The sequence below is a fragment of the Tachyglossus aculeatus genome, chromosome 16, assembly GCF_015852505.1.
Source record: "Tachyglossus aculeatus isolate mTacAcu1 chromosome 16, mTacAcu1.pri, whole genome shotgun sequence".
NCBI lineage: Eukaryota > Metazoa > Chordata > Mammalia > Monotremata > Tachyglossidae > Tachyglossus > Tachyglossus aculeatus.
The window spans coordinates 36,242,004-36,269,472 of record NC_052081.1 but is presented as its reverse complement, the minus strand read 5'-3'; the positions used below and the strand labels follow the sequence as shown (position 1 = coordinate 36,269,472).

At 46.8% G+C, this 27,469-nt stretch overlaps 1 protein-coding gene across 1 annotated transcript; it reads left to right on the top strand.

The window, feature by feature from the left end:
- AS3MT (arsenite methyltransferase) lies at positions 1-27,469 on the top strand. The gene is made up of 10 exons (XM_038758624.1): positions 1-186; positions 2,533-2,660; positions 6,199-6,349; positions 7,472-7,608; positions 9,149-9,218; positions 11,152-11,233; positions 11,688-11,819; positions 13,443-13,585; positions 18,606-18,740; positions 27,079-27,469. Exons 1-10 carry the CDS (start codon positions 1-3, stop codon positions 27,178-27,180), a joined length of 1,266 nt encoding a protein of 421 aa, XP_038614552.1. The 3' UTR covers positions 27,181-27,469.

The window sequence follows — 27,469 nt, the reverse complement described above, 5'->3', positions numbered from 1 at the left end:
ATGGAGGTGGCCCTTGGAGGAGGCGGGGTCAGGGGTCAGAAAAAGGAGCCGGGAGCAGCAGTAAGTGTGGCGGGCCCGGGCTCCTCTGTCCCCCTGCTTCTCAACCGGGAATCACCCCCTTTCTCTTCCCTGTTTTCCCAAATAGTGGACGGAGCCTGCGGACAGGAGATCTGGAGCAACGTGCAGGTGACAGACAGGGCGGGACTCCAGGTTGCATGGGGGCCGGGCTGCAGGGACCAGCCCCTTCCTTCCTCTCCCCCTCTCCATCCCCCCATCTTACCTCCTTCCCTTCCCCACAGCACCTGTATATATGTTTGTACGTATTTATTACTCTATTTATTTATCTATCTTATTGTACCTATCTATTCTATTTATTTTATTTTGTTAGTATGTTGGGTTTTGTTCTCTGTCTCCCCCTTCTAGACTGTGAGCCCGCTGTTGGGTAGGGACTGTCTCTATATGTTGCCGACTTGGACTTCCCAAGCGCTTAGTCCAGTGCTCTGCACACAGTAATAGCTCAATAAATACGATTGATTGATTGCAGACCGCAGGGGCTGCGGAGAGGGAGAGGCTGCAGGCCGCAGGGAGTGGCAGGCTGCAGAGAGTGAGAGGCTGCAGGGGGTGCGGGGCTGCGGAGCTGCAGGTTGCAGGGGGTGCGGGGCTGCGGAGCTGCAGGTTGCAGGGAGTGCGGGGCTGCATTCATTCATTCAGTCGTATTTACTGAGCGCTTACCGTGTGCAGAGCACTGGACTAAGCGCCTGGGAAGTCCAAGTTGGCAACATCCCTCCCCAACAGCGGGCTCACAGTCTAGAAGGGCTCAGTAGGGCTTTGAAGGGAGGAAGAGGGTCATTCATTCATTCAATCGTATTTATTCATTCATTCATTCAATCGTATTTATTGAGCGCTTACTGTGTGCAGAGCACTGGACTTGGGAAGTACAAGTTGGCAACGTATAGAGACGGTCCCTACTCAACGGCGGGCTCACAGTCTAGAAGGGGGAGACAGACAACAAAACATATTAAAAAAATAAAATAAATAGAATAAATATGTACAAATAGAGTAATAAATACGTACAAACATATATACATTTATTGAGCGCTTACTTTGTGCAGCGCACTGGACTAAGTGCTTGGGAAGTGCAAGTTGGCAACATCTAGAGACGATCCCTACCCAACAGCGGGCTCACAGTCTAGAAGTGGGGGACGGGACAGAGAACAAAACAAAACATATTAACAAAATAAAATAAATAGAATAAATATGTACAAATAAATAGAGTAATAAATACGTACAAACATATATACATTTATTGAGCGCTTACTGTGTGCAGAGCACTGGACTAAGTGCTTGGGAAGTGCAAGTTGGCAACATCTAGAGACGGTCCCTACCCAACAGCGGGCTCACAGTCTAGAAGGGCTCAGTAGGGCTTTGAAGGGAGGAAGAGGGTCAAATATTTATTTTACTTGTACATATTTATTATATTTACTTTATTTGGTTTATATGTTTTGTTTTGTTGTCCGTCTCCCCCTTCTAGACTGTGAGCCCGCTGTTGGGTAGGGACCGTCTCTAAATGTTGCCAGCTTGTACTTCCCAAGTGCTTAGTATAGTGCTCTGCACACAGTAAGTGCTCAGTAAATACAATTGAATGAATGAATGAATGAATTCAATCGTATTTATTCATTCATTCATTCAATCGTATTTATTGAGCGCTTACTGTGTGCAGAGCACTGGACTTGGGAAGTCCAAGTTGGCAACACCTAGAGATGGTCCCTACCCAACAGCGGGCTCACAGTCTAGAAGGGGGAGACAGAGAACAAAACAAAGCATATTAACAAAATAAAATAAATAGAATAAGTATGTACAAATAAAATAGAGTAATAAATACGTACAAACATATATACATATATACATGTATTGAGTGTTTACTGTGTGCAGAGCACTGGACTAAGCGCTTGGGAAGTCCAAGTTGGCAACATCTAGAGACGGTCCCTCCCCAACAGCGGGCTCACAGTCTAGAAGGGCTCAGCAGGGCTTTGAAGGGAGGAAGAGGGTCATTTATTCATTCAGTCGTATTTATTGAGCGCTTACTGTGTGCAGAGCACTGGACTAAGCGCTTGGGAAGTCCAAGTTGGCAACATCTAGAGACGGTCCCTACCCAACAGCGGGCTCACAGTCTAGAAGGGCTCAGCAGGGCTTTGAAGGGAGGAAAGGGTCATTTATTCATTCAGTCGTATTTATTGAGCGCTTACTGTGTGCAGAGCACTGGACTAAGCGCTTGGGAAGTCCAAGTTGGCAACATCTAGAGACGGTCCCTACCCAACAGCGGGCTTACAGTCTAGAAGGGCTCAGTAGGGCTTTGAAGGGAGGAAGAGGGTCATTTATTCATTCAATCGTATTTATTGAGCGCTTACTGTGTGCAGAACACTGGACTAAGCGCTTGGGAAGTGCAAGTAGGCAACATCTAGAGACGGTTCCTACCCAACATTGGGCTCACAGTCTAGAAGGGGTCAGGGGTGTCTTGTTTCCACTTTGCAGGAGTACTACGGGCCAGGCCTGGGGGGCTCCGCCGCCCTGCAGACGTCCGTGTGCCAGGCCGGCCCGAGCCCCCTGCCCCCAGTCCTCCTTGAGGCCCTGCAGGCCGTCCATCACGACGTGCGGGACAGGTAGACGCCACCCCCACAACCAGTCCCCTCCTAGCCCTCCTTCCCTCTCCCCACTTCTTCCTCCCTGCCCTCCTGTCCTCCCTCAATCAATCCCTGCTATTTGTGGAGTATTTACTGTGGGCAGGACACCTTACTAAGCACCTCCCTTCCTTCTTCCTGACCTCGTGTCCTCCCTCAATCAATCCGTGCTATTTGTGGAATACCTACTGTGGGCAGGACACCGTACTAAGCATCTCCCTTCTTTCTTCCTGCCCTCCTGTCCTCCCTCAATCAATCCCTGCTATTTGTGGAGTATTTACTGTGGGCAGGACACCGTACTAAGCACCCCCCTTCCTTCTTCCTGCCCTCCTGTCCTCCCTCAATCAATCCGTGCTATTTGTGGAGTACTTACTGTGGGCAGGACACCGTACTAAGCACCTCCCTTCCTTCTTCCTGCCCTCCTGTCCTCCCTCAATCAAACCGTGCTATTTGTGGAGTACTTACTGTGGGCAGGACACCATACTAAGCACCTCCCTTCCTTCTTCCTGCCCTCCTGTCCTCCCTCAATCAATCCGTGCTATTTGTGGAGTACTTACTGTGGGCAGGACACCGTACTAAGCACCTCCCTTCCTTCTTCCTGCCCTTCTGTCCTCCTCCCTGCCCTCCTGTCTTCCCTCAATCAATCTGTGCTATTTTACTGTGGGCAGGACACCGTACTAAGCACCTCCCTTCCTTCTTCCTGTCCTCCTGTCCTCCCTCAATCAATCAGTGCTATTTGTGAAGTACTTACTGTGGGCAGGACACCGTACTAAGCACCTCCCTTCCTTCTTCCTGCCCTTCTGTCCTCCTTCCTGCCCTCCTGTTCTCCCTTTCTCCCTCCCTCCCACCTTCCCTTAATAATAATAATGACTTTTTTAAGAGCTTACGATGTTCAAAGCACTGTTCTAAGCTCTGGGGAGGTTACAAGGTGATCAGGTTGTCCCACGGTGGGGGGGCTCACAGTTTAATCCCCATTTTACAGATGAGGTAACTGAGGCAGAGAGAATAATAATAATGATGGCATTTATTAAGCGCTTACTATGTGCAAAGCACTGTTCTAAGTGCTGGGGAGGTTACAAGGTGATTAGGTTGTCCCACGGCGGGGGGGCTCAGAGTTTAATCCCCATTTTACAGATGAGGTAACTGAGGCAGAGAGAATAATAATAATAATGATGGCATTTATTAAGCGCTTACTATGTGCAAAGCACTGTTCTAAGCGCTGGGGAGGTTACAAGGTGATCAGGTTGCCCCAAGGGAGGGCTCAGAGTTTAATCCCCATTTTACAGATGAGGGAACTGAGGCACAGAGAATAATAATAATGATGGCATTTATTAAGCGCTTACTATGTGCAAAGCACTGTTCTAAGCGCTGGGGAGGTTAGAAGGTGATCAGGTTGCCCCACGGGGGTGCTCAGAGTTTAATCCCCATTTTACAGATGAAGTAACTGAGGCACAGAGAATAATAATAATGATAGCATTTATTAAGTGCTTACTATGTGCAAAGCACTGTTCTAAGCGCTGGGGAGGTTACAAGGTGATTAAGTTGTCCCACGGCGGGGGGCTCACAGTTTAATCCCCATTTTACAGATGAGGTAACTGAGGCACAGAGAATAATAATAATGATGGCTTTTATTAAGCGCTTACTATGTGCAAAGCACTGTTCTAAGCGCTGGGGAGGTTACAAGGTGATCAGGTTGCCCCACGGGGTGGTGGTGGGGGGAGCTAACAGTTTAATCGCCATTTTACAGATGAGGCCCAGAGAAGTGAAGTGACTTGCCCAAAGTCACACGGCTGACAGTGGGCTGAGCCGGGATTTGAACCCATGACCTTTGACTCCGAAGCCCGGGCTCTTTCCACTGAGCCACGCTGCTTCTCCCTTGGAGAGCTCATTCACTCCCACAGCTTCAGTTAACCATCTGTAGGTGGACGATCCCCCAGTCGCTCTCTCCAGCCCTGGTCGCTCTCCTTCTCTGCAGTCTTGCATTTCTTCCTGCCTCCGGGACATCTCTACTTGGATGTCTTCGCTTAGAACAGTGCTTTGCACGTAGTAAGCGCTTAACAAATGCCATTATTATTATTATTAGGTCATGCTGACACCTCAGACTTAACACAGCCAAAACAGAGCTCCTCATCCCTCCCCGCCACCCCTCCAACAGTGTCTTCCCCTTGCCTTTCCCATCACTGTACACAACACCACTAGTCTCCCTGGCTTACAAGCCCATATTTTTAGCATCATCCTCAACTCATCTCTCTCATTCAACCCCCCCTATTCAATCTGGCCTGAATTCCTGACTGTGCTACCTTCAAAGCATCACTGAAATCCACCCTTTCCTCTCCGTTCAAACTGCTACTACCCTGATTCGAGCACATATCACATACGGCCATTACTACTGCAACGACTTCCTTGCTGACCTTCTCGCTTTCTGTCTCTCTCCGCTTCAGTCCTTACACTCCACACTGTTGTTGCCCAGATTATTTTTCTAAAAAAAAAATTCAGTTCACACCTCTCTGTTCCTCATAAAAACCTCCAATGGCTGCCCATCCACCTCCAGCATAAAAACAGAAATTTCTCATCATCGGCTTTAAATTAATTGGCTTACTCCCTCCTATTTGACCTCGCTGATTTCTTTCTAGAGCCCAGCCTGCGGGTTTCTCACCTCCCACATCACCCTCCTCACTGTACCTCAATCTCATCTACCTCACCGCTGATCCCTTGCCCGTATCCATGTCCTGTCTCTGTCCTGGAACTTTTTCCCCCTCCACATCCACCAGATCACCACTCTTCCCACCTTCAAAGCCTCGTGAGACCCACATCTCCTCAAAAAGGCCTTCCCCAACGAACCCCTCATTTCCCCTACTCCCTCTCCCTTCTGCATCTTCCTTGCACTTGGATCGGTACCCTTTAAGCGCTTGATTGTTACCGCACCCTCAACCCCACTATGCTAACGTACACGTTCATAATTTATTTTACTGTCCGTCTCCCCCCTATAGACTGTAAGCTCTTTGTGGGCAGGGGACGTATCTACCGACTCTATTGTGTCATGCGTTGTGTTGAGAAGCGGCGTGGCCTAGTGGATGGAATACAGGCCCGGGAGTCAGAAGTACCAACAGTGCTTTGCACATAGTAAGCGCTTAATAAATGCTATCATTATTATTATTATTACCTGGGTTCTAATCCTGGCCCTGCCACTTGTCTGCTGTGTGACCTTGGACAAGTCACTTCACTGTGCCTCCGTTACCTCATCTGTATAATGGGGATCGAGACTGTGAGCCCCACGTGGGACAGGGCTGTGTCCAACCCGCTAACTTCGTATCTACCTCCATGCTTAGTATAGTGCCTGGCACATATAAGAACTTAACAAATACAATTATTATTATTGTTTTAGTATTAGTATAGTGCTCTGCATACAGAAAGAGCTCCCTTCCTCCCACCTTGTATCCTACCCTACTTCCCTTCCTCCCACCCCTGATTGAAATTCCAGCCGCGCTCCACATTCCCTGGGACATTTTCCGTCTCACAGGTTTTATGGCTGTGGCCTAGTGTGTCCTGAGTTCCTGGAGAACCGCAGGATTTTGGATCTGGGAAGTGGAAGTGGCCAGGATTGCTATGTGCTCAGTCAGCTGGTCGGTGAGAAGGGGCATGTGACTGGAGTAGACATGACCAAGGCCCAGGTGAGGTGATGGTTTTATTTCTGGTTTGGTGAAAGCTCAGATTTGGGGATGATGTTCAGCCACGGCCCAGACTTCTACCTTTGCGTTTTCTCAAAGAAGTCTTGGGAAGACATTGGGGGGGCCCCGATATTTCTCTTAGCATTGACTCCCGAACTTTCATCGGGAGTTTGCCCCTCCCGGAGTCTCCCCGAAGGAGCAAACAGCTGAGAACCCCTGAGAGAGTTGACCCAGGGAGCTTCAGGGAGGAACAGGAGCTGGAGAGAGGCCAGCAGAGGCCCGGTGCGGCTTCCCGTGACATCCCCTGACATTTTCAAGGGCTCTGAGAGTGGTTGTTAATGGCCGGAAACCGGATTTCCCCGTGAACCTGAACCCTTGGACGTCACTGACACAGATTTCAAGGTCAGGGCCTTGACCTCTGTAGGAAAATGCCACTAGTTTCTTGGGGACCTTGGTAGAAAAAAGGGAGTCATCTGCCCTTTCCAAGGCTTCATGGCACGCAGCGAGACTTGACCCTGCAGAGCTGGCCTGCGTGTGCGAAATAGCCGACTCCTCTCTGTCAGTCCCAAGGTGCTCTAGTAATAATAATAATAATAATGATAACCGTGGTATTGAACTGTGTTCAGTGCTTTACTCCGTGCCAAGCACAGCGCTGGGGTAAATAGAAGATAATCAGGTCCCCCATGGAGCTCACAGCCTAAGTAGAAGGGAGGGCAGATATTGAATCCCCGTTCTGCAGGTGAGAGAACTGAGGCACGGAGAAGTTGTGACTTTTTTATGGTATTTGTTAAGCACTTATTATGTGCCAGGCACTGTACTGAGGGCTGGGGTAGATACAAGCTCATCGGGCGGGACACAGTCCACGCTCTACGTGGGGCGCACAGTCTTAATCTCCATTTGATGGATGAGGTGACTTAGGCACAGAGAAGTTAAGCGATTTGTCCGAGGTCGTACAGCAAACAAGTGGCAGAGTTGGAATTAGCTCGTCCTTCTGACTCTCAGGCCTGTGCTCTGCCCAGTAGACCGCACTGTTTCCCTAGGCCTCCATTAGGATGGGTTTGGGGAAAAATGCAATATAGTCTTCCCTTTGTGTTTTAATTTGGTTTCGTGCTTCTCTTCCCTTAGGTTGAAGTGGCCAAGAAGTACGTTGATTATCACATGAAAAAATTTGGCTTCCAGACACCTAATGTCAACTTCATTCATGGCTACATAGAAAAGCTGGGAGAGGCTGGTATCAAAGATGAGAGTTACGATATTATTGTGTAGGTATCTGCTCCCACTGCTATGACCGTATCCATTTCTTAGCGAGTTGAACTGGCTCTTTCTAGTGTCCGGAGCACAGTCCCAAAAATCTCAGGGAAAAGTGCCGGAGAGCTGGCTCAATTTCAACATTGGCTCAGTGGAAAGAGGACGGGCTTTGGAGTCAGAGGTCATGGGTTCGAATTCCGACTCCGCCCCATGTCTGCTGTGTGACCTTGGACAAGTCACTTAACTTCTCCGAGCCTCAGTTACCTCATCTGTAAAATGGGGATTAAGACTGTGAGCCCCACGTGGGACAACTTGATCACCTTTTATCCCCCCAGCGCTTAGAACAGTGCTCTGCACATAGTAAGCGCTTAACAAATGACATTATTATTATTATTATTGTTATTGTAGGAGGCTTGACACTATGTGAACAGAGACTGGGCATCAGGGGACCTGGGTTCTAATCCCAGCTCTGCCACTAGCCTGCTGGGTGACTCTGGGCACACTTAACTTCTCTTACCCTCAGTTTCCTCATCTTTAAATGGGGATTAAAGATTGGTTAAACCTCTCCCCTAGGCTGTGAGCCTCCATGTGGGACAGACTACATCTGCTATGATTGAATTGTCTCTCTCCCACAATAGGCACATAGGAAACAGTGGATAGGCCTGGTGGATAGAGCCCGTGCCTGGAACTCAAGTGAACCTGGCTTCTAATTCCGGCCCTGGCACTTTGCTGTGTGACCTTGGACAAGTCGCTTCACTTCTCTGTGTCTCAGTAACCTCATCTGCAAAATGGGGATTAAGACTGTGAGCCCCATGTGGGACAGGGACTGTGTCCAACCTGATTAGCTCCAGCGCCTGGTACATAGTAAGCACTTAACAAACACCATTTAAAAATAATAATAATAATAATAAAACAGCTGGATTAAACTCAGAACTGTTTTCTGATCGAAGAAACATTCTGCAAAATCAACACCTGGCCCTAATAATTGCGGTAATTATTACTTTGTTCCAAGCACTGTGCTATATGCTGTCTTTTAGACTGTGAGCCCACTGTTGGGTAGGGACTGTCTCTATATGTTGCCAACTTGGACTTCCCAAGCGCTTAGTACAGTGCTCTGCACACAGTAAGCACTCAATAAATATGATTGATTGATTGATTGATACGCTGGGGTAGAGACAAGGTAATCAGATTCCACATGGGGCTCACGGTCTAAGTAGGAGGGAGAACAGGCATTTTACAATTACTTCCATACCATGTTCTTTCCACTAGATCTTGGCGCTTCCCTAAAATTCAACCTGACTGTTGCCTCAACTGGGGAGTAAAAAGAAAAGAAGAACTGCATGTAATTTTCTCTCAATTCAAATCAACTGAACCTTATTTGATATTTGAAAGCATCTAATTCAGAAAGTACATCTCGCAACCCCATAATCTCAAGGCTTTTCTTTTTCGAAAGGAACTTGAATTTGTAGGGGAACTTGAATGTGTTGGCAGGATTCTCGGTTTACTTCGAATTCTTCTTGGGAATGTTGAAAACCTTTTCTTATTCTTTTCAAGTTCGAATTGTGTCATCAATCTTGTGCCAAATAAACGGCAGGTGCTACAGGAGGCCTATCGAGTGCTAAAGGTAAAGGAGGATTATGCGAGGCCTTCTCCGGCCCCTTGTGATTAAACTCTTCTTTTCTGATGACTCACCTTCTGATCCCAGCTCTGCTTCTCGTCTGCTGTGTGACTGTGGGAGAGTTGCTTAACCTCTCTGTTCTTTAGTTTCCTCCTCTAAAATAAGGATGAAATAACTGTTCTCCTTACCTCTTGGATTTTGAGCCCCATGTGGGATAAGGACTACATAATAATAATAATAATGATAATGATGGTATTTGTTAAGTGCTTATTACGTGCCGAGCACTGTTCTAAGCACTGGGTTAGATACAAGATTATTAGATTGTCCCACATGGGGCTCACAGTCTTAATCCCCATTTTACAGACGAGGTAACTGAGGCCCAGAGAAGTGAAGTGACTTGCCCAAAGTCACACAGTTGACAAGTGGCAAGTGACAGGTTGATAAGTGACAAAATATCTTTTCTGATTATCCTCAACCCCCATCAGTATAATAATAATAATAATAATAGTAACATTGATGATATTTAAAGTTCTTATTATGTTCCAAGCACTGTTCTAAGCACTGGGGTAGATGCAAGGTGATCCGGTTGTTCCACGTGAGACTCACAGTCTTAATCCCAGCATGGCTCTGTGGAAAGAGCCCGGGTTTTGGATTCAAAGGTCTTGGGTTCAAACCCCGGCTCTGCCAATTGTCAGCTGTGTGACTTTGGGCAAGTCACTTAACTTCTCTGGGCCTCAGTTACCTCCTCTGTAAAATGGGGATTAAGACTGTGAGCCCCCCGTGGGACAACCTGATCACCTTGTAACTTCCCCAGCCCTTAGAACAGTGCTTGGCACATAATAAGAACTTAAATATCATCATTGTTACTATTATTATTATTATACTGATGGGGGTTAAGGATAATCAGATCAGATATCTTGTCACTTATCAACCTGTCACTTGCCATTTGTCAACTGTGTGACTTTGGGCAAGTCCCACGTGGGGCTCACAGTCTTAATCCCCATTTTACAGATGAGGGAACTGAGGCCCAGAGAAGTGAAGTGACTTGCCCAAAGTAACACAGCTGACAATTGGCGGAGCCGGGATTCAAACCCGTGACCCCTGACTCCAAAGCCCGGGCTCTTTCCACTGAGCCACGCTACTACTCTGTCTGCTGTGTGAATTTGGGCAAGTCACCTAACTTCTCTGTGCCTCAGTTCCCTCTGCTGGAAAACGGGGATGAAGACTGTGAGCCCCAGGAAGGACATGGACTGTGTCCAACCTGATCTACCCCAGCACTTAGTACAGTGCCTGGCACATAGTCAGAGCTTAATAAATACCATAAAAAAAAATAAGTGGAAAGGAAAGCCGCTAATAGCACTCCTCCATGGAAGCCATTTTGAGCTCCGCAAAATGTGATCGCTTTGGGGGGGCATGTGACTTAACCTGTCTCCATGTCACTTTCATCAGAAACAATATTGTCCGAGAAACACTGTCTTTTTTCAATCAATCAATCAATCAATCGTATTCAAACTCCTCCTTCCTCCAGTGGTGGGATAGAGGTGGCCTGAGAGCCCTGTGAAGCCAGACTGTTCTTGGACTTTCGAACCCGCCTCTCCTCCCTATGACCCCTTGCTCACCTTTTCTTCTCCCGGAACACTCTTTTAGCAATTTTGCGACCATTCGATCTTTCCCTGGGATTAACCTGGGCCAAAGATGCTTCCAGCTGCCTGCCTATGCAGACATGTTCAGCAATCTCCCAGAAAACTGAATGAAATCGGTTTGCGACAGATAAGATGAAGCACTGCTGGGTATGTGCTTGTGACAGACAATATGAAGCACTGCTGTGTGATTGTGTTTGTTCTAGTTGTTTCTCCCCCCACCTTCTGCTTTTCTTTCCTATCTGGAACTGATGTAACCTTTAGCTTTTGGCCACTTCTCATGCGTTGCTCTGTTTCAGCCCGGTGGAGAACTGTATTTCAGTGACGTCTACGCCAGCCTTGACTTGCCTGAGGAAATTAGGTCCCACAGAGTTTTATGGGGTATGTTGGGTTTTTTTAAAAAAATAAGAAAATAAAGTTTAACCGACACCAAAAAGCCACAAAACAAAATCTTCTTTTTTTCTTCTGGATAATAACTGTAAAAGCATTCTATAGAAAAGACCCTTTTTCTTTCTTCCCCTCTTTTATTCTTTTAAGACAGAGTAAAGCACTGCTCAGGTGGCCTGGACTTTCTAACTATTGAGGTGAAAGGCAGAATTTGATTTGGAAGACTCAGACCCCCGGGTGTTTGGAATTAAGGGGGCATTGGCTCAGGATATACTCCTCTTTGGAGAGACAGCAGCCTCTAATTTCTGTGAATTGTACTCCAAACCCTGGAGGGCCTGGGCTAAGTTCTATTGGGAGGATCCATGCTTGCTTGTTTTGAAGACCCAGGTGTCCCAAGGAGACTTTTCCGGAATTTATAACTGAATTTCTGATTTGATGATTATTTTAGGTGAATGTATCGGAGGAGCTCTGTTTTGGAAGGATCTCTTCGCGATTGCCCAAGAGATTGGATTCTGCCCTCCGCGCTTGGTTTCTGCCTTCCCCGTAGCCATCCAGAACAAGGAACTGGAGAAAGTTGTTGGTAAGAAAACAGCAGCTGGTTTAAACAGAAAATGATGTGGCTTTCCATCTCGGCTCCTCAAGGGTGAGAGATGTAACCTCGTGGTGGGCAGGGAATGTGTCTACCAACTGTTATAGTGTTATATCGTACCCTCCACAGCACTTAGTGCAGTGCTTTGCACCCAGGAAGCGCCCAGTAGATAGGACTGATTGATAGGCTGCGTTGGGAAGGTGGAGCTCGACTGGGGAAGGTCTCTCCCAATTTCAGAAGGGCTTTGAAGATGGGGAGAGTGCTTTAATCTGGTGGATTTACAAGGGAATGGAGTTCCAGGCAGGAGGAAGGGTGTGAGCAAGGGGATAATAATAATAATGGCATTTATTAAGCGCTTACTACGTGCAAAGCACTGTTCTAAGTGCTGGGGAGGTTACAAGGTGATCAGGTTGTCCCCCGGGGAGGGAGGGAGGGCGTTCCACACCAGAGGCAGGACGTGAGGGAGAGGTCAAGGTTGGCGGTGACGTAGATGAAATCGAGGTATGGGGAGAAGGCTAACGTTAGAGGAGGGAAGTGTGTGAGCCGCAAGCTGAGGTAGGAGGGGTCAAGGAGGGATTTAAAGTCAATGGTAAGGAGTTTTGGACCCCACTGTGCATGTTTGTATTGTGTAGTACGAGCCCAGGATCTTTCCAGGTGGGTTGGGAATGATCAACCTAAGGAGTAGTTAGTTGTAGGGGGCTGGTGATGGGGAGGGTGATGGTGGAGAAGGCTATCAATCAATCAATCAATCATATTTATTGAGCTCTTACTGTGTGCAGAGCACTGTACTAAGCGCTTGGGAAGCACAAGTTGGCAACACACAGAGACAGTCCCTACCCAACAGTGGGCTCACAGTCTAGAAGGGGGAGACAGAGAACAAAACCAAACATAACAAAATAAAATAAATAGAATAGATATGTACAAGTAAAATAAATAGAGTAATAAATGTGTACAAACATATATACATATATACAGGAGCTGTCTGGAAGGGAAGGAGGTAGACGGTGGGGATGGAGAGGGGGACGAGGGCGAGAGGAAGGAGGGCTAGGTGCTCAGGGCAAGAGAACCGGAGAACTCTTTCTTAGTTGTATAATCAAGCTATTCAATGGGAGTACAACCAGTACGAACAGGCAGTTGAAGAATCCACGGTGGAGAAATACGAATGCTGGTACTCTTCAGACATTTCTCTTTACCACATGCAAGCAATGGGCCATGCTAAAAATGAGCCACAAGCAGTGGCCTAAAGGAAAGCGCAAGGGCTTGGGTGTCACCGTGACATGGGTTCTAATCCCAACTCTACCGCTTGCCTTTTGTGACCTTCGGCAAGTTACTCAACTTCCCTGTGCCTCAGTTCCTTCATCTATGAAAAGGGGATGAAATGTCTATTCCCCTCTTACCCCCATTTAGAACTGGTTTGAGCCCCATGTGGGACAGGCACTGTCTCTGACGTGATTTATCTTGTTTTTAACCGGGCACTTATTATAGTGCTTGGCACATAGCACTTACCAAATACCACAATTCTTCTCTTTCTCCTTCTCCTCCATATCCTCTCCTTTGTCTTCCTACTCCTCCTCATTATTATCTACTTAGGATAATATTGTGTTTTGCTCTCAGGTAACTATCAGTTTGTTTCTGCAAATTTCCGTCTCTTCAAGCTTCTTGAGAAAGGCCCCGTCGATAGATGTGAAGTTATTTACAATGGAGGAATCACCGGATTTGAGAAGGAACTGGTGTTTGATGCTAATTTCACATTTAAGGTACCAGTTGAGCTACCGTGTATTAATACTATAGCCTGCTTTTGGTTTTAATGGTATTTTTAAATGGTATTTGTTAAGCATTTACTATGTTCACTCAATCATATTTATTGAGCGCTTACTGTGTGCAGAGCACTGTACTAATCAATCAATCAATCAATCAATCGTATTTATTGAGCGCTTACTATGTGCAGAGCACTGTACTAAGCGCTTGGGAAGTACAAATTGGCATCACATAGAGACAGTCCCTACCCGATAGTGGGCTCACAGTCTAAAAGGGGGAGACAGAGAACAGAACCAAACATACCAACAAAATAAAATAAGTAGGATAGAAATGTACAAGTAAAATAAATAAATAAATAAATAAACAGAGTAATAAATATGTACAACCATATATACATATATACAGGTGCTGTGGGGAGGGGAAGGCGGTAAGGCGGGGGGATGGAGAGGGGGACGAGGGGGAGAGGAAAGAAGGGGCTCAATCTGGGAAGGCCTCCTGGAGGAGGTGAGCTCTCAGCAGGGCCTTGAAGGGAGGAAGAGAGCTAGCTTGGCGGATGGGCAGAGGGAGGGCATTCCAGGCCCGGGGGATGACGTGGGCCGGGGGTCGATGGCGGGACAGGCGAGAGCGAGGTACAGTGAGGAGATTAGTGGTGGAGGAGCGGAGGGTGCGGGCTGGGCAGTAGAAGGAGAGAAGGGAGGTGAGGTAGGAGGGGGCGAGGTGATGGAGAGCCTTGAAGCCCAGGGTGAGGAGTTTCTGCCTGATGCGCAGATTGATCGGTAGCCATTGGAGGTTTTTGAGGAGGGGAGTGATATGTCCAGAGCGTTTCTGGACAAAGATAATCCGGGCAGCAGCATGAAGTATGGATTGAAGTGGAGAGAGACACGAGGATGGGAGATCAGAGAGAAGGCTAGTGCAGTAGTCCAGACGGGATAGGATGAGAGCTTGAATTAGCAGGGTAGCGGTTTGGATGGAGAGGAAAGGGCGGATCTTGGCAATGTTGCGGAGCTGAGACCGGCAGGTTTTGGTGACGGCTTGGATGTGAGGGGTGAATGAGAGAGCGGAGTCGAGGATGACACCAAGGTTGCGGGCTTGTGAGACGGGAAGGATGGTAGTGCCGTCAACAGAGATGGGAAAGTCAGGGAGAGGACAAGGTTTGGGAGGGAAGACAAGGAGCTCAGTCTTCGACATGTTGAGCTTTAGGTGGCGGGCGGACATCCAGATGGAGCACTTGGGAGAGTACAAAACAACAATAAACAGACACATTCCCTGCCCACAGTGAGCTTGCAGTCTAGAGGGAGGAGACAGACACTAATATAAATAAATAAATTACAAATATGTACATCAGGGCTGAGGGGCTGGGAGGTGGGGGAGAACAAAAGAGCAAGTCAGGGGGACGCCGAAGAGAGTGGGAGAAGAGGAAAGGGAACCTACATTTCAGCCACCTACGCTAAGCCCTGGCATAGGTACAAGATAATCAGGTTGTACGCAGCCCATGTCCCATATGGGCTCACAGTATTAATTCCCATCTCACAGTTAAGGTCACCGAGGCACAGGGAAGTTAAATGATTCATCCAAGGTCACACAGAAGACACTTCTCTCCCCATGGCCACCAACAGGCTTTCTAATTTTCTTCATTCCTGCTTGGTTACGACTTTCCTTCAGAAGTCCTTTGTAGACTTTGAATTATGGAGAAAGACGAGCACAGAAGTAAATGAAACTAACGTAGAATTAAGTGTTTATTAAAGTCAGTGTTAAGAGTATCTGACATGTCAGCTGTCTCTAATGCTGTATGGAATTTATTCATTTATAATTATTGTCTGTCTCCCCCTCTGGACTGTAAGCTCCTTGTGGGCAGGGAATGTATCTACCAACTCTGTTGTATTGTACTCTCCCAAGGACTTAGTACGGTGCTCTGCACAAGGTAAGTGCTCAGTAAATACCATCGATGGATTGAGTGGTATATTATTCCACAAAGGAGAAGGGATTGGTATTTTTCCTGATTCTGGGGTGTGGTCCCAGTGCTCTGTAAATATTGTCCGGTTCTGCTCTCTGGGACCGAGGGGCCCTGAAAGAACACAGATGTTGGCTTGGCAGGTTAGTATCCGATGAGAACAGACTACTGAGTCCTTGTTTCCTGACTCAGTGTCTCTTGTTCTGCTGTGTTCCATAGCATTGACCTTCCAATATCTTCTGGGGATCTTGTATCTTATTTCCTACCTGTTGCCCCTCACCAGGGTCCCTCAGAAATAGTTTTCTCATTTGGTGGTGATGAAATGCTTTGCTAAATAGTAGCTCGTTGCATTGTGCCATCCACAGTCTCGTTTGGGTTGGGCTGTTATGCGTTACAACTTCATAAAATTTCAGCAAATCAGTTTCTCCTTGGTCTCTGTCAGATACAGGGACCTGAGAAATATAATACCATCTCAGGAGGATTTTGCTTGTAACCTTTGGCCTGTTGTTGGTTTTTTCACCATTTTTTAAAATCACTGCTTTTCAAGATCTCTAGCCATTATCCTAACTTTCTTTGAAAGCTCATGTTTTTCCCAGGAAAATCAGGTTGGATGTTTTCTCTTAGACGGGTCCAGTCTGGTGGCAGGTTGGTGATGCTGCCACAGGACCCTTGATCAATGAATCAATCATATTTATTGTATTAAAGTGCTTGGGAGAGTACAGTCCAGCAGAGTAGACAGACATGCTTCCTGCCCATAAGGAGCTTGCAGTCTAGAGGGAAAGCTTGTCGTGCACTTCATCGTTCTCGTTCTCACTATCCCTTTCACTGTCGTAAATTAAATGCACTGTTTATGAGCAGATTGCTTTATCAGACACTGAGGAAAATATGAAGACAACTCTGGGAGGCTGGAGCCTTGCCCTCAAGAAACTTAAAGTCTAGGTAGCATGAAATAGCATGAAAAAGAATGAATTTGAGAAAAATACTGAAAAATGTTTATATGAACAACATGAGAGCAGTCTAAAAAGAAAAAGTCAGCCAGTCAGTCATTCATATTTACTGAGCACTTACTGTGTTCAGAGCACTGTACTAAGTAAGCTAGCTCTCTTCCTCCCTTCAAGGCTCTACTGAGAGCTCACCTCCTCCAGGAGGCCTTCCCAGACTGAGCCCCTTCCTTCCTCTCCTCCTCGGCCCCCTCTCCATCCCCCTCATCTTACCTCCTTCCCTTCCCCACAGCACCTGTATATATGTTTGTACATATTTATTACTCTATTTATTTTACTTGTACATATCTATTCTATTTATTTTATTTTGTTAGTATGTTTGATTTTGTTCTCTGTCTCCCCCTTTTAGACTGTGAGCCCACTGTTGGGTAGGGACTGTCTCTATATGTTGCCAGCTTGTATTTCCCAAGCGCTTAGTACAGTGCTCTGCACACAGTAAGCGCTCAATAAATGCCATTTGATTGGTTGATTGATTGATTGATTGAAGATGTCTGCTGGATCCAGGCCTCGGAGCCATCCGGGGAGCTCCTGCCCACCAGGGTTATCGGGTCTGCAGAGTGAAGGGGGACCCCAGGACAAGGCTCTCCCTCCTCCCCCCACTCACCTCTGATTGCAGGAGATGAAAGTCTGCCTCCTGCTGAACTCTGAAACTTCCCGACTTCTAAACTCCTCTGCCCACTGTCTCCTTTTATGTTACAAGCTTTCTGAGGTCCAGGGACTGCCTCTTTTTTACTTTTCCAGCCTCCCCAGTGCTTAATAGAGTGTCGCATCTAGTTAGTGCACAGTAGTGACACATGGAGGTGAAGACAAGGGTGCTGTTGATGGTTTTGGGATTTGATCTTCTCCCAGGTGGTGGGGGAGAGGGGCAGGAAACAGCTGGGACCTTCAAGGATAGGTGAGATCTGAGGTACTGGCCTAATTTTCCTAGTATTGCCCACACGTGAGGGGGCATGATCTTCTCCCAGATGGCAGCTGGAGGAGGAAAGGGTGCAGTCCTGAAGTTGATTCCCTCATAATGCGTGGATATGGGGAGGTGGTAGTCTGCAACATGTGATTTTCTTTGTACTCGGCTATAGGAATGGCCAAGGGAATGGGAAAAGGCTCCCAGACAGCTTATCTGAGAAGCAGTGTGCCCTAGTGGATAGAGCACGGGCCTGGGGGTTAGAAGGACCTGGGTTCTAATCCCGGCTCCTCCACTTACCTGCTGTGTGACTTTCAGCTAATCACTTCTATGTGTCTCAGTTACCTCATCTTTAAAATGGGGACTGTGAGCCCTATGTGGGACAGTGACTGTCGTCATCATCATCAATCATATTTATTGAGTGCTTACTGTGTGCAAAGCACTGTACTAAGCGCTTGGGAAGTACAACTTGGCAACATATAGAGACAGTCCCTACCCAGCAGTGGGCTCACAGTCTAAAAAGGGGAGACAGAGAACAAAACCAAACATACTAACAAAATAAAATAAATAGAATACATATGTACAAGTAAAATAAATAAATAAAGAGTAATAAATATGTACAAACATATATACGTATATACAGGTGATATATATATACAGGTGATTAGCTTGTCCAACCTGATTAGCTTGTTTGTACAGTGCCTGGCAATCAATCAATCAACCAATAGTATTTATTGGGTGCTTGCTTTGTGCAGAACACTGTACTAAGTGTTTGGGAGAGTACAGTATATCAAAATTAGCAGACGGGTTCCCTGCCCGTAACGTGCATACAGTTTCGAGACTGCCGCATAGTAAGTGCTTAACAAATACCATTAAAAAAAGCGCTTTCCTCCATGGGACCAGGACTTCTGGGGATAATAATGATGGCATTTATTAAGCGCTTACTCTGTGCAAAGCACTGTTCTAAGCGCTGATGGGAAGGAACCCAGGTCAAGGGACACCTCATCTCAGTGGGCCCACCAGGAAATGGCATAATACCTCTGAGGACGTTCAAGCATTTTTATTTGGCTGCTATAGGGATCTGGCAGATTTCTGGCATCTCTTCCCCTGTTGAGGTTAAGTTGGTATCATCTCAGAGCACCTGACATTTCTTTTCTGTTGTCCAGGAAGGTGAAGTTGTTGAAGTGGACGAAGTGACGGCAGCTATCCTGCAGAATTCCAGGTTTGCCGAGTCGTTTCTGATCCGACCTGTCGGAGAGAAGTTGCCAACTCCTGGGGGCTGCTCTCGTTTGGAACCGAAGGTTTGTCCGGCAGTGGCAGCTGTCACATGCAAAGACACAGTTTCTCTTCACCAGCCTACACATTTCCAAAATAGAACACCTCATCTTCCCACCCAGTCCTCCACCTGACTTTCCCATCACTGTAGACAAACACCACCACTTGGAATTCCAAAGCTTGGAATTATCCTTGACTCGTCTCGCTCTCAACCTGCACATTCAATCTGTCTCTGTTAGTTTTGCCTTCACCGTGTCTGTAGACTCCATCCCTTCCTCTCCATCCAAACTGCTTCCGCACGGATCCAAGCGCTTGTAATAATAATAATAATAATGGCATTTATTGAGTGCTTATTATGTGCAAACCACTGTTCTAAGCGCTGGGGAGGTTACAAGGTGATCAGGTTGTCCCACGGGGGGCTCACAGTTTTAATCCCCATTTTACAGATGAGGTCACTGAGGCACAGAGAAGTGAATCAAAGTCACACAGCTGACAATTGGCGGAGCTGGGATTTGAACCCATGACCTCTGACTCCAAAGCCTGGGCTCTTTCCACTGAGCCATGCTCCTTCTCCTATCCTGCCTTACCTACTTCATCGCCTCCTCACTGACCTCTCTTCCTCCCGTCTCTCCGCACGGCAGTCCGTTTTTCACTCTGCTGCCTGGATCATTTTTCAGAAAACCTGTGTGCCAGGAGGAACAGCCTGTCATGGAATTGCTTATGTTGATCTAGACTAACCAACTCCTCTCGCTAAAACCATGGTGAGGAACATCCGAAGGCAGGAATTGGTATGATATTAGAGCAGTGAAATCGTGTGTTTATTTTCGTCAAATGATCTGTCTCTTGTAGCTTCCTTTCCTTATGCCTTGGGCCTAGAGATCTGAGTTCCTGTTGGGACAGTGCAGTGAACTCTTAATTATCTGGCTGCAGTTTTTCTTCGCTGCATCTCACGTGAAAACTAACTGGACATCCCACAGTCAGTTACTATGTTTGTTGAACTGGAAGTCCAACGGTATAATTGAGAATCAATCAATCAATCAGTGATTTACTGAGCGCAGACCATTGCACTAAGTGCTTGGGAGAATGCAATACCCGAGAATTCATTCATTCAGTTGTATTTTTTGAGCACTTACTGTGTGCAAAGCACTGTACTAAGCATTTGGGAGAGTACAATACAACAACCAATAGGCACATTCCCTCACCACAAGGAGCTCACAGTCTATAGATCAATCAATCAATCAGTCGTATTTATTGAGCGCTTACTGTGTGTAGAGCACTGTACTAAGATGAGCTCACGGTCTAGAGAATGTAATGTGCCTCTTAATGGTGCTCTTCTCACTGGAGGTCTGGTTTTCTCTTGAGTCTTTATCCAGAGAGCAGCTGTTGTAGATGTCTCTGAGTGCTAAACAACCCCCTTTGTGGGCTTTTGGTTGGCTATGTCTTTTTTTTTTTAATTTTATGGTATTTGTTCAGCACTCACTGTGTGCCAGAAACTGTGCTATAAGCACTGGAGTAGATACAAGATCGTGCTTGGGAGGGTATAATTAGACAAGTGACAGAGGCGGGATTAGAACCCAGGTCCTCTGACTCTTAGGCCCATGCTCTTTCCCCTAGGCCACGCTACTTCACGGCTATTTTATTCGCTCCTTTTCCATTCCTTCATTTTTCAGTCTCAAGAGGTTTTTTCTGTCACTTCCTTTGCCATTGCTTTCTTGCCATTGCTTGTGCAGTCAGTTCTGCCGTACCGGGGGTTTTGAGTCCGTGTTGTGGATAAAACGTGACCGCGGAGGTAGGGAACTCCCTTCCAACAGTGCAGTGCTCTGCAAATAGAAGGCTACATGGAGTCAGAAGTGGTCGTGCATAGGCGTACGACATCGGACACGGGGATGGTGCCCAAATACAAGTTTTCCAAATGCAGGGTTCTTCGAAAGTGCAGCCCCTCCATACTATAGGAAAACTCATTGTGCTTTTATTTCCCCTGATACAGAATCCCTGAACCTTTTCTCCATTTGCTCTTTTTTTCCGATGCCTACTCAGCACTCTTTCTCTGTTTTGTCTTTTAAATTCTATTCAAGCAGGGGAATTTATTACTGGGGAAAACTCAAGAGATGAATGTCTTCTAGCTAACAAATCTTATCACTTTCCCGTGATGCATTTTAGCCGTGTCTCTCAGCCCTGAGAAAAGCGTAGAAAAGTTGGAAACTTTCTGTAGCATCAAAAGTGTAATTTACTTTGTTCTCCATTTTATTCTTGACTTCTCTGTCTCAGGGAATCAGTCCCTTTTTTAAAAAAAATGGTATTTGTTACACGCACTTACTATGTGTCAGGCACCGTACTAAGCTCTTGGGAAGGTACAAGCTAATCAGGTTGGACACAGTCCGTGTCCCACACTGGGCTCACAGTCTTAATCCTCATTTTACAGATGAGGTAACTGAGGCTTGGAGAACTTAAGTGACCTGCCCAAGGTCACACAGCAGACAGGTGGCAGAGCTAGATTAGAACCCAGGTCCTTCCGATTTCCAGACCCGTTCTCTATCCATTAGGCCACGTTGCTTCTCACTACTACTTGTGGATTTTGTTGTTAGTGGTGATTCCTGACCCTCTTAAACTTCGTCCCACTCTTCTCCTCCTCACCCCCGAACCCATTTCCCAGACCTGAAACTGGCATTTAGAAACCTTTGGAGGTTTTGGCTAACTCTCCAGTGGACATAAACAGAACCTGCATGAAGTCCATGACCCTGATAGTGAAGAATGTTATTTCCTTGGCTCTCATCATGCAATACTAGTTTCTGGAGAGATCGGCCCTGAGCACTGACAGGAGCACATCGGTTCAATAGAAAGATTCATTTTCCTCATTTCTTCAACTTGGCAGAGTGGGGCTTGGAGAGAACACAAGAAACGGCACGGCCTATGGATAGGGCACGGGCCTAAGAGTCAGAAGGACGTGAGTTCTAAATCCCGGTTCCGCCGCTTGTCTGCTGTGTGATCTTAAGCAAGTTGCTTAACTTCTCTGGGCCTCAGGTACCTCATCTGTATAATGGGGATTAAGACTGTGAGCCTCATGTGGGACAGGGACTCTGCCCAACCTGATTAACTTGCTAAGTGCTGATCCCCGCGCTTAGTACAGTGCCTGACACATAGTAAGTGCTTAACAAATGCCATTTTTTTTAAGCTGTTGGCCAGAAAGGTGACTTGAGGGCTCCTTGGCTGGGTAGAATGTCATTTCATGCCTCTAGTTTGGTCTCCTTTGCTTGGTAGACATTGGATCAGGGTGTGCTTGACATCTTTACTCAAGGGGGGTCTGACCTCAGATACCGCCTGAAACACAACACACTGATGTTACAGAAAAACCCTTTTCTGCCAGTCTGCTTAACGGCAGATGTGTTCTTGCCTTTAGATCTCACCTCCTAGTCCCTGAAATGGGAAAAGATTGATTCTGAGAATCGATAAAAAGCAAAGCAGCTGTGTGTCCTAGAAATGTAACCTTGTACTTTCGGGGAGAATGTTCTTATCTGTTAAATGGAAGACCTGTAAGATAAACCCTCGAACTGAAGAAGAGGCTGGCATGTTTATTTCTTGCCGCCGCAGTGGGGTAATCAGTGGGGGGCTGCTTGGGACAGGGACTGTGGGAACTTCACTGGAGGGCAAGCAGCGAGAGCTTTCTTATTAAAAGGATCGGATGCAGAGCCTTCCAAGTTGTTGAAGTAATCACCTCCAAGTTGGTTATGCAGGTGCCAAGCTTCTCTACAGTCTCAGACTTGTTCCCTCTGAGCTGGGGGGACTCTCAGCCGCACCCTCATTCTTTAATGAAAGCTTCCCCGCAGCACCCGAGCTGGTTCTGGAGGTGGGCAAAATGGGCGGTTTGACAGGGATTTCCTGACCGTCCCTGTTCGATTCCCCAGCCCTGAGGAGAGCGGACTCTAACAGTGGCCTTGTGATGCTGGTCCAAAGTAACTGAGGCCCAGAGAAGTGAAGTGACTTGCCCAAAGTCACACAGCTGACAGTTGGCAGGGCTGGGATTTGAACCTCCAGCTCGGGCTGGAGGGAGAGGGGCAGATCCCGGGCCTGGGATTCAGAAGGATCTGGGTTGTTCTAAATCCCGGCCCCACCGCGTTTCCGCTGTGTGACCTTGAGCAAGTCACTTCTCGTGGCTCAGTGGAAAGAGCCCGGGCTTTGGAGTCAAAGGTCATGGGTTCAAATCCCAGCTCTGCCAGCTGTCAGCTGTGTGACTTTGGGCAAGTCACTTCACTTCTCTGGGCCTCACTTCCCTCATCTGTAAAACGGGGATTAAAACTGCGAGCCCCCCGTGGGACAACCTGATCACCTTGGAACCTCCCCAGAACTTAGAACAGTGCTTTGCACATAGTAAGCGCTTAACAAATACCATCATTATTATTATTTCTCTGTGCCCCAGGTGCCTCATCCCGGCCGCTCCTGTACTTTGGCTCTTTAAACCCTCCCCTCCCCATCAGAGCCCTCCCTCCTGGACGGGTGCAGGATACAGTTCCACTCTTTTCATACCCACCTCCCCGTCGCCAAATAGCAGATGGTCCCACTGGGCCACCTCCCCACCTTGACCCGATCTCTTTGCAGATCCCAAAATCACAGCAACTTTGATTGTGCTGTCTTGCTCGGGGTCCCTCCATTTACCTCTCCGGGGTGGAGGCAGAGGAAATCTGGGAGAAGACCACGGCCACCTGTCTTCCCCTCCACCCTGCCCCTGTCCCAGTGTTTTAGGGTCAGGGATCGTGTCTACTAGTTCTGCTCTCCTTGAGCGCTCAGTACGGTGCTCAGTACATAGTAAGAGCTGTCCCAGCCTGGGCCTGTCTCCCTGGCTTTGGCGGTCCCAGAAGGTGGGATCTGCAAACCAGGCTGCAAACCAGAGCCATGCTGATGTTAAAAAAAAAATAAAATTGAAGATTTTTATAAAAAAGAAGCAAGTTGGGTGCAGGGGACCATGGGGGCAATTCTGGTTTTCTTACCAGGTGATCTCTTCCACTCAGTCAATCAGTGGCGTTTATTGAGCACTGACTCCGTGCAGAGCACGGAACTAAGCACTTGGACGAACCGCAATCCAACTGGATTAGCGTCCTCGGCCCGCACTGAATTTACATTCTTGATACTGGGATATTGGGTTCTGATGGGGAAAACACAAGACAACTTTCCTGAGCCGTCTTCTGTCGAACCTCAGACCCTGCCCCCTTTCAAGGTCACTTATGACACAGAAATACATTCCTGGACAGTGCTCATTCTTAAGGAAGGAAATTATCTGTATATATGTTTGTACAGATTTATTACTCTATTTTACTTGTACACATTTACTATTCTATTTTGTCAATGATGTGCATCTAGCTCTCTTTCTATTTATTTTGTTGACTTGACACCTGTCCACGTGTTTTGTTTTGTTGTCTTTCTCCCCCTTCTAGACTGTGAGCCCGTTGTTAGGTAGGGACCGTCTCTCTATGTTGCCAACTTGTACTTCCTAAGCGCTTAGTACAGTGCTCTGCACACAGTAAGCGCTCAATAAATACAATTGATTGATTGATTGACAGGGAAGGGGTGGATGTGGGAGTTCAGATGTGGGCAAGGGCAGGGAGGAGTTAGGTGCCTTGTCACAGGACTCTGATGACCCAAAATGCTGCGTGCCTGAAGTGAATTTTGCCCAGGCTCTTGCAAAATCCTTTCTCTCTGTTGCCTTTTCAAGGAGAAGAGTGTGGTCAGGATGGTCTCTAACCATTTATGTCATTGAAGCAGCGTGGTTTCATGGAAAGAGCCCCGGCCTGGGTGCCAGACGACCTCGTTCTAATCCCAGCTCTGCCAATTCCTTGCTGGGTGACCTTGGGCAAGTCCCTTGATGTCTCTGTGCCTCAGTTTCCTCGACTGTAAAATGGGGATTAAATACCTGCCTTCTTCTTAGACTGTGAGCCTCGTGTGGAACAGGGACTGCATCCATCCAGATTTTCTTGTATCTATTCCAATGCTTAGAACTAAGTGCTTGACACAGTAAGCAGTTGGATGCAATAATGATTGTGATGATAATATTAATAACGATAGGATTTCTCCGTGCCTCACGTGGGAAAGAAGAACCGCTTTCCTCTCCCACCATCTCCTTTGGAAGGATAGTTTGTCGTCTTTTCAATAATCGGGTTTGGGATCTCTGAAAAGACTTTGTTATTTAGGCTATGGCTGTTTACCAGTTGCTCTCCTGGACTTCATCCTCAGTCACGCCACCTGTGCCTTGATTCCCACAGAGAGGCGGACTGTGTTTCATTGGTGGCCTCTATCTCTAAAAATATATCTCTCCTCTCTGGATCAATGAATCACCTGACTTTTTATCCTTCAGGGTGGGTTGTGTTTATCTTGCCTGCTTTTTCTCATCCTGCTTTATAAAAGAAGAAAACTCCCTCTCTTGTTCTTCTTTAGCTTAATTGTGTTGTTGGTTTGCGAGTGAATGGTGAGAATGTTGTTTACATACATAGGAAATGTGTGCTGAATAAAATAAACCCAGAATTACAGAGCCTCTGACCTTGCTTCAGGGGCTCTGCTCTGGGAAGAAGAAATGATGAATCAGCGAAGAGAAGCCATTGAAAATATATGTGCCTCATTCCCCGAGAATAAATCTCAGGGTTTGGTATAAGGCATATCAATTTTTCAAAGCAGAGTATTTTTAAATGGTATTTGTTAAGCGCTTACTGTGTGCCACCCATTGTACTAAGCACTGGGATAGGTACAAGCAAATGAGGTTGGACACAGTCCACGTCCCACATGGGGCTCACAGTCTTAATCCCCATTTTACAGATAACTGAGGCACAGAGAAGTGAAGTGAGTTGCCCAAGTCACACAGCAGACAAGTGGCGGAGCCGGGATTAGAACCCACGACCTCTGACTCCCAAGCTCATGCTCTATCCACTAGGCCATATTGCTTCCCATAGTCTTTAAAACATGGGCCTTACAAAGGAAGAAAGCATGAACTAATTTTTCCACTTCACTGCAGTCTTGCCCCCAATTTTTCCTTATGTGGAAGGATTAGCAATAATTTGCTAGCTGTGGGCAAATGTCATTTTCAGGGATTTGGGTTAGAAGTTGATTAATTCATTCATTCAGTCTTGTTCAAATGAAAATGTAACTGATGCTAATTGAAGGTTCATTATCCTCAGGATGTCCTGGGTCTCCGGGTCACAGGCTGTACTTCTACAGGGCTTCTGGGGGCCTCCAACCTCGCTCATCCTGGGCTCCTGACGGGACCTGAGAGTTTTCCTTCAGGGCTGAAGAGGCCCGGGATGATGGCTTTCTGGCCTGTGAGCTCTTCCTTCCCCGACATGTACAGTGAAAAGTTGGCACTGGTATATCAGGGATTGGGAAATTTTGCCCCTGGAGCAGTGGTGTCAATTAAAATGGAAACAATCGATCTCAAACAAGGGGCCCCTCACAAGCTAGGGGTGGGTGGAGGCGGGGAGAGGTGTGTGTGTGTGTGGCTGCATCACATCCATCTCCTCTGCTGTCTATTTTGAGCATGTCTTGATCTAAAAAAAAAGAAAGCACCAGAGACGGTTGGTGTGGAAGTAGAGGTGCCTAAGGGGCCATGGACGTGCATGCGGGGAAAGGGGTGGAAATTGTAGTGGGATATCCTTTATTTGGTTTCCCTCCTCACTTATACAGCCGCATCTGCTTGGAGGAAATTTCTGTACCTGCTCAGTTGGGTTGGTCTTTGGCTTGAAGAGTTATCATTATCCGATGCCGTCGGGTCGTTTCCGATTCATCGCGTCTCTATGGATTCCATTTTCTCCAGGACGTCCTATCTTCTGCCATAACCCGTAACCTTGCTAACGTTTCTTCCATTATCGTCGTTATGGTTTCTATCCATTGGTGGACTTAAGAGCATTCTCCACGGCCACCGAGGTCATTTTACTGCCCAGTATCATTTAAAGGTTGTGCAGCAGTTAGAAGTCAGATGGTTCTGATGCGGATGGGGTTTTATTCCATGACTTGATTTGATAGGTTGCAGATGGATGGAAGTCACCAACAATTGAAAATCTTTACTGTCCACAATCAGAATATTACTGTTTTGGGAGATTCACTACAGAGGTCATTTTGGGATGAAAACCTGTAATTCATATGGCCCTTTAAGGAACATATTTGAAAAGCTCTTGATGGGATTTCAGCTAGGAAGATGGTAGTCGACTCTGAGCTTAAAGAATAAGGTCAACTCAATCAAACATGGGGAATTTGGCTCAGAATTGGGAAAATCACCTTTCCTCTTGTGGCAAGAGACCTAAAGCCAATGGAAATAGAAACAGTTTTGTTATTAAAATTTCCTTCATCTGACCTTTCCTCCTAAATTTGTTTTTGTCTTCCTTTCCCTAGGAAATTATCACTGATCCGTTCAAGTTAGTCGAACAACTGAAAACCAAGCCAGCGTGCTCTACTGCTTCCAAGGCATGCGGAGGTTCTAAAAAGTGCGGCTAGTTGTCTGAATTTCCCAGTCCGAAAGTGGTGGGGAGAAGACCAGGCCATGTTAACTGCATTTCCGGGACCCAATTAGTGCCAAAATACGAGTTGCCAAAAGCTGCGTCATTTTAGTTTCCGTAAGCTTGCTAAGGGCATGGAACGTGTCTGCTAATTCTGTTATGTTATATTCTCCCAAGCGTTTAATTCAGTGCTCTGCAGATAGCATTGATAGATTGATTGATTGATTGAAAACAGATCGATGAATTGTTTTTGGAGGTTTAATTGTAGTAAAAAGACACACAGTTAA

Coding starts and splice junctions, on each gene's coding strand:
- AS3MT (XM_038758624.1), top strand. CDS start 1: ATGGAGGTGGCCCTTGGAGGAGGCGGGGTCAGGGGTCAGAAAAAGGAG. Junction 9,219..11,151: donor AGGCCTATCGAGTGCTAAAG/GTAAAGGAGGAT, acceptor GCTCTGTTTCAG/CCCGGTGGAGAACTGTATTT. Junction 13,586..18,605: donor ATGCTAATTTCACATTTAAG/GTACCAGTTGAG, acceptor TCTGTTGTCCAG/GAAGGTGAAGTTGTTGAAGT.